We start from the raw sequence: 7,652 nt of genomic DNA on the forward strand, positions 1-7,652 counted from the left end.
CGCCGTACGGCAAACCGGGCTCGTGCGACGACCGGCCCGCGAGGGACCGGCCGCCTAGTAAGTGTGTCAAATTGTTTTGAGCCTTTCGACTCACGAGACTCCTAAGGATATCATTGCCACCTTTGACTAGAGAGGATATGGCCTTAGAGGCGTTCAAGCATAATCCCACGTATGGTAGCTTCGCACCACCGGCCACTCGACTGAGTGCGTGAACCAAATGAACTAAATATGAACTTTCGTATTTTATTTCCAAACGGTACTGTGTCCGATCGTTACCGTGTCCGATCGGCACCGTGTCCGATCGGCACTGTGTGCAATCGTTACCGTGTCCGATCGGCACCGTGTGCAATCGACACCGTGTGCAATCGTTACCGTGTGCAATCGTTACCGTGTGCAATCGTTACCGTGTGCAATCGACCCCGTGTCCGATCGACACCGTGTCCGATCGTTACCGTGTGCAATCGTTACCGTGTCCGATCGGCACCGTGTGCAATCGACACCGTGTCCGATCGACACCGTGTGCAATCGTTACCGTGTGCAATCGTTACCCTGTGCAATCGTTACCGTATGCAATCGTTACCGTGTGCAATCGTTACCGTATGCAATCGTTACCGTGTGCAATCGACCCCGTGTCCGATCGACACCGTGTCCGATCGACACCGTGTGCAATCGTTACCGCGTGCAATCGGCACCGTGTGCAATCGTTACCGTGTGCAATCGGCACCGTGTGCAATCGTTACCGTGTCCGATCGGCACCGTGTCCGATCGGCACCGTGTGCAATCGTTACCGTGTCCGATCGGCAACGTGTGCAATCGACACCGTGTCCGATCGACCCCGTGTGCAATCGACACCGTGTCTGATCGACACCGTGTGCAATCGTTACCGTGTGCAATCGGCACTGTGTGCAATCGACACCGTGTCCGAATGCAACTAAATGTGTCCAATAGTAACTGTGTCCGATCGGCACCGTGTCCGATCGTTACCGTGTCCGATCGGGAATGTGTCCAATCGGGAAATATTGTCGTGTCCGATTTGTAGTGTGCGCAATCGAGACTCACTCATCCGCATCCAGAGTCTCGATGTTTAGGTTTTTTCTCGCTTTATTCTCAAGCAGATTTACCAGCCATTCTCGTTTCTGGCATCCCTTGACGTACACGAGAGTCGGCATCTCGTCATCGTCATCGTTGTCGTCCTCTTTCACACCGAGCACGGCTGACGTAATTAAACGTTTCACCTTGCTGTACGGCACGTTTCCGTCTTCCCATCGTAATCCATGGTGATTGCGAATCAACCAGGAAGCGCACAATTTGTCGGATTTTGTGAGGAGATTCCACGGCATGGGGCATGTAAAGATGTAATGCGCCTGAACGGCCCCGTTTCTCAGCATCGCCGCCTCCTTCACGACAAATTTCATCCCGACGACAAAACCTTGCAGATCGACGAACGTTGGCGCGATCATGATGCAACGAAGGAACGATCCGTACTGTATCGCATCGCGATACATTTATTTCTCTTATATCGAAATTTTTACCGACATTACAATTTACGTGAGTTTGCGCACTACGTTTGACAATGGACTGTATTCGATTACGCGGTCATGCAAGATAAGACAATAGGCGGTAGTATTTGTAGGCACGTTCTCTTTACAGTCAAATTCTATTCGCACATCCACGGTGGCGCTCTTGACGGACTCGTTTTGTCGGGAGCAATTGATGATGACGAAAGGTCCAAGCGTCTGGAATGTATTCAAATTGAGAAACGTATCGTAGCGATCGTATCCGTAATAAGCTTTACAAAAACGCGCATACATATCATAAAGAAGGGCGTATCGATTTTTGTCAAAATCTAGATTTAAGTCATCGTATGGATAAGATTCAGAGTTTAGATAAAGCTTGATATTGATCAATTTACAATGATTGAAATAGCTAATATTTTGAGTCATGATATTTTTGCGACCGGTCTGCAGCGCAAAGATAACGTATCGCGGTTTCTCTAACTGAGTCGCGGTCTTGATGGCCCACGAATGCTTGCTCGTGCTCTGCAACAGGGGGTACTCGTACAGATCCCACGAACAAAAACTGACACTAAGATATCGCCCGTTTTCCAAGGCCCGTAGCATGGATAGCTTATTGATCTCGTTTAACGTAACGTGAGGCATTCGCCACTGTACTTTGAACAATTCAATTTCCGGCTCAGTCGCCGGATTTCCTATAATGCAATTGTTGTCGTTACGCGCTCGTATCAAAATTAATTCGTGACGAGCGTTAACAATCACGCGTTTATAATTCTCGCAAAAGCCTAACAATGTGTAGAGCGGAACGCAAAAATTGAAATATCCCTCCGGGTGAGAAGATGAAATGTCCCATCCAGCATTCCGCAACATCTCCGCCTTGTCGTACGTTATCGATACATAGTTCTTGATAGTACTGGTTATTCCAACGTTTCTGCTGCGATCAATCTCCACGCCGTTGAGCTCGTATCAAATTTCATCGAACATGAACACCACGCAATTAGTTACAAGCGTTGTCACAGACTCGTTATTCCTTTTCTTTACCACCAATCTTCCTTCGACGTAGAGAAAGCTTTCGCACGGCAACGTGTATAAATCTTGTTGTTGTATGGGTATTCTTATCTCGTCGTTGTGTCCAAACGTCGTATTGGCGTACGGATTGTACGTGTGTGTTTCAATCTTGACGACACTGTCGTCAAAGATCGGTTCACCTCCAATGTTAAGGATATCGGCCATGCTTCTTTAGATATTTCGCACCGCAAATCCCAAAGATCGTAGAAATTCAACGTTCGATGCGGTGAGCTTCTTTCTTGTCTCTTTTTTAGCTCCACCGAATGTTGATCGGATGATATCGTCCACCGCTGCCGTAAAGATATTCTTATCTCTCGCGTGCTCCGAGTTCAGTACGAGCATATCATATGTCGTCCGTACACTCGCGCACGTTATCGCTGTCGCCATCGTACGTGCAATCTGACGGTGATCTCCTCTCCTCGAAAATCAATCAATCGATCGTTCTGATCCACAACGCGAATCGTTAGGTCCGTAATGCTTCGTACGGTGATCGGCAGGTAAATGATCTGTGCCGGCGTTTCCGATATATTATATCCTGGTGGCACGCTCGGTGAAAACTCTTGTATCGTGTGCACGTACTTGTCGTTGCTGTACGCGCCCGCGGTCACGTCACACTCTACGCGAATGATGTTTACGCTAATGATATTTATCGGTACGTCCGATTTGTATCATTGTCGTGGTTCCAGCACGCGATTCGTTGAAAATCCCAGCAACGATCCAATGTTGTTCGGTTTGTTAATCGACATTATTGGATTGATCCCGTAAAATGACGCGTCTTAGATACGTGTTTATATCACGCAATTCGTATGATCCTTCGGGAATGGTAATTTCCTTGTCGTCAAAGTAGAATTCATTGTTCGAAGAATTCACGTTCGGTATCGTGTATTAGGTTTCATTTGTCAGGCCGAGCTCGTAATCGCCATCGCTCAAGTCCACGGCGGGAAAGTAGCTTACCGCGAAGACGCTACTCTTGCCGGTGAGCGTGAATGTCAGCGACATGTTTGAATGAATACTGAGTTCAAACAGCGCGGTCGTCTTTAAATTGATCGTCAACCGTCTGTAGAAAGCGCAGACACAGTTGTCCGCAATTGCTCTGATCGTATCGTTGAAAAGGCGTGTGATTGTACTCTATCTTCGTCACGTTGTTCTTTAGATACAGCATCAATTCCCTCGGCGGTCGAAGATTGCCAAAACTGTCGAAATATATGGCTCGATCTCCCCTTTTCGCGTACGCCACCCAGTGAGTATCCGGTCCCTCGGCGTTATCCAAATTCACGATACCACTCTCGTTTCGACGCACTCCCTCTGTTGGTAAGGCAGTACGCATGAAAATACCTCTAAAATATGGAATGTGCATACGCTTTGCTAGTTTTTGTAGTTGTACGTTGGTTGTTACACCCTTGGGAATTTTTAGTATCTCCGCGACTTTTTTTTCTTCTTCGATGCCACTCCTTGCCCGCGTTTGTACGAAGCGAGATAAAGTCCATAACCTCTCATGGCGCGATTGTGACGTTTCAATTCTTCCAGCTGACGCTGCGCGGCTTTGTTATTGTTCACGGCCTTTACGACTCCCGCCGCTCCGCCGACCAACGAGCCAAGAACTCCCAACAACGGTAGAATTGGCAATACACCATCTCGTTTCGTTGCCGGAAGTATGCGCTTTTTCGATACTTTCTTCTTCGTCTTCGTCTTCTTTGTTTTCAAGCCCATTCCGAGCTTCGTCTTAGCTTTCATGGCCACCCAGACGGCTGTAGCGGCAGCTCTCTCTCCGAGAGTCGAATCTTTCGCGGTAATGCGTTTTCCCGCTTCCGCAGCGAGTATCTCATCCGCCGCGTGTCTCTCGGCGAGATCGTTGCTACGCGAATAAGCTATGTCGTGCTCGCGACACGCCGCGTCTAATGGATTAATACCTTGATCACCTCTCGCCAATCGTTTTTCTAAATGAGTGCCCGGGCCACAAAATTGATAGCCGGGAATATGTAATTCGATCGGAAGTGCGTTTATCGCGCGATTTAACAAGCCTCTACCAATTTTTTTCGTTGACATTCGCCGTAATCCTTTATCATTGGCGCGGGACCGTCAATGTGCGTTTGCTGCCACGGTTGATTGTAATGTTCGTAACAGCGACGATTGGTCTGAACCTCCAAATCCGCCTTTATATGTTCCGGAAGCTTGTCCCACACGTAGTGGACGTGATCGCCGCACGTTTGCAACAGAACGGCTTTCGGGACAAATTGCAGTTGTTTGGCGCTCAAACCGCGAATATCGGAAGGTATCGACAGTAGGACGAACATTTTTGCTACTGAGCGATTCGCGGTTCCGCTCGCCTATAAATAGGCGTTCGAGTCAGCCAGAGAGTCAGCAGTGTGGAAAAAATGAAATTCGTGCGACAACCGTTGGCGATTCGCGTGACCAATTGCGACGACAGATTACGGTTGATGGGAGGCAACGTGGAAAAACGCAAGCACGGTACAATGTTACCGTCTACTGTATGCGCGATCTTTTGTGGTCCCTCGAATTGCGGTAAAACCAACGTCTTGATAAGCTTGCTGGAAAGTCCGCACGGCATACGTTTCGAAAACGTGTACGTATACTCGAAATTGTTGCAACAGCCGAAATATCGATATTTGGAGAATTTGTTAACATCGATCGACGAAATCGGCTACTTTACGTTCTCCAATAACAGTGACGTCATTCCACCGAGCAACGCGCGTCCAAACTCGATCTTCGTCTTCGATGACGTGGCGTGCGATAAGCAAGACGCGGTAAGAGAGTATTTCTCAATGGGCAGGCACTCGAGCGTTGACTCCTTCTATCTCTGTCAGACGTACGCGAGAATACCTAAACATCCGATATGCGACAACGCGAACCTACTGATCCTGTTCAAACAGGATGGTATCAATTTGAAACACGTCTACAACGATCACGTAAATACCGACATGCCGTACGACGAATTTTGCTCGTTGTGCCACGATTGTTGGCAACAAAAGTACGGATTCGTAGTGATAGACAAGGACAGCGCGTTTTTGAACGGCCGATACAGAAAAGGATTTAACGTGTTCGCGATATCGCAAAAGCGATCAGTCGTTGTCGATACCTCGTCGGAGGTGAAATGTTAGCGTTATAGAGATCGACGCTCTGCTTTTTTCCGCGATGGCCGCGATCAACGAGAGCAAGAATATTCGCAAACGCGAGAAGATCGTGAAAGAGATTGCGAAAACGAGTAATTCGATTCGCAAAAAACTTCGCGCTTTGAAGACCGGTAAGATCGAGAAGGACATTGAGTTGGACACGCACTTTAAGCCTCTCATCGGACCGCTGCAAAAGATCGTCGACAACTCGATCACAATGAAAAAGGAGGAGCCGGAAAGTGTCGCTGACGCGGGGATGGAAACGTTACCCGTTCAGCAGCGCGAAGAGGAGGAGGAGAACGATGCGATACTGAGAAAGAGGAAACGAGATAGCTCCTGGTCGGCTCGCTTCGGATCGACGCCGCTTAATTTTCTTAAATCGAAACGATCGAAAGTTGCTCCACTGATAACCTCTACACCGTCCGCGACGACGCGAACCGTATAACGTACAAGTCCCGAATCACTCGCGAGCGATGATGATGATGATAATAATGATGATGATGATGATGATGTTGAAAGCATGGACACAAGTAGGGTCGAGAAATATTTGAAGAATCGTTGCAAGATAACTTGGGTCCGTTGAGTCAAAAGTACATCGGAGCTGTTTTGAACGACACTCAAAAGATTATAGACTACGTGTTCGGCGTACGTTTCGGCCACGATGGAATGATGCTCGGCAACAAACGTTTTCAAGTGGACAACGCGGATAACATAATTATCGACGGCGAACGCTATATCGGCACACCTGGTCTTTACAAGTTGATCTTCAAGAGTCATCCCAATGACGACATCTACACGGAGGACGATAAGCAAACGTACAAGAGCATCCTGTTGGCGACGAATACTCATAAATACAAGTACAATGCGCATGCTCGATTACTGGGCAACAGGGGATACAAGTATAAATATGTAATTGCACCGTTGATTAAATCCAAAAAGAAAAAAAATGGAAAGGGATTATCCATGCCTCGCGCGATGACGCTAACCGACAATAAGATTGACTACGTGCACTGGGACGACCCCAACGAGCTGGTGGATCGTCTCCGATTGCTCGACGCTTCGCGCCACGCCGGCAACAACGCTCACGACAACGAGATCATGTCGATCATCGAGGAACTTCGCGAAGCCGGGCTTATTATAAATTAAACCATGCGTCGGCGAATCATTCAATCAGCATTGAAATGCCGATCAACAAGTTTGGCATATCGCTCGGAAGAGACGGGGCGGAACCGTACCACCGATGGAGCGAATTAATGAAAAATTTCGTGCGCGATAACGCTCTGTGCCGCACCGTTACGGACTTTGACGCAAGGTCGCGCAAGATTCGTCGCGTGGCGCAACCGGAGGCTGACGATGACGCGGTTAATAAACTATACGTTGATCAATTCTTTAAAATGTTGAGCAATCAACGAAAAGAATCAGACGAGAAGCTGACTGCGTTCGAAAAAGATCTGCAAGCGTTACGGACTGCGATAAACAAGCTTCGCCATTCGACTACCGTTGAATCAAACGCGACAACGAACAACAACAATGGACAAACGGTTCAGCAGAAACGACTATCAAAAGGCGGCAAGTAAAGAGAAACAACGGTTCATTAAGGAGATGCTAAAGCCGTCCAAATTACCGACAATTCATTTCAAAGCTCTCATTTTGAAACGGCTTTACAGATCGCAAAATCCTTTTACAGGAGTAAAGTAGAGGTACTAATGAAGGGTGGGATTGTCAAATAATTAGTAATAATTAAAAAAAATTTTTAAATACTGTCACCTCATAACCTTATTTTCTGATATAAACAGTTGTATACGTAATATGTACGAAATTAAACTTTCCCACCCTTCAGAAGACGTGCACAAACAATAACGTACCTTTGAAATTTAGATTGAAAGCCTGGAATAAAAATGAGAGCTTTGAAACGATCGTGTATATTTTTCACAAAAAT

At 47.2% G+C, this 7,652-nt stretch overlaps 1 protein-coding gene across 1 annotated transcript; it reads right to left on the reverse strand.

Moving 5' to 3' along the window:
* Window positions 1-1,544: 1,544 nt before the first annotated feature.
* On the reverse strand, window positions 1,545-2,159 carry LOC139817873 (uncharacterized). Its single transcript, XM_071786155.1, has one exon. The coding sequence runs from the start codon at window positions 2,157-2,159 to the stop codon at window positions 1,545-1,547; it is 615 nt and encodes a 204-aa protein (XP_071642256.1).
* Window positions 2,160-7,652: the final 5,493 nt, after the last annotated feature.

The sequence above is a fragment of the Temnothorax longispinosus genome, chromosome 8, assembly GCF_030848805.1.
Source record: "Temnothorax longispinosus isolate EJ_2023e chromosome 8, Tlon_JGU_v1, whole genome shotgun sequence".
Taxonomy (NCBI): Eukaryota; Metazoa; Arthropoda; class Insecta; order Hymenoptera; family Formicidae; genus Temnothorax; species Temnothorax longispinosus.

What these genes read in the sequence shown, in the direction of transcription:
- LOC139817873 (XM_071786155.1), bottom strand. Translation starts at nt 2,159, where the DNA reads ATGCCTCACGTTACGTTAAACGAGATCAATAAGCTATCCATGCTACGG.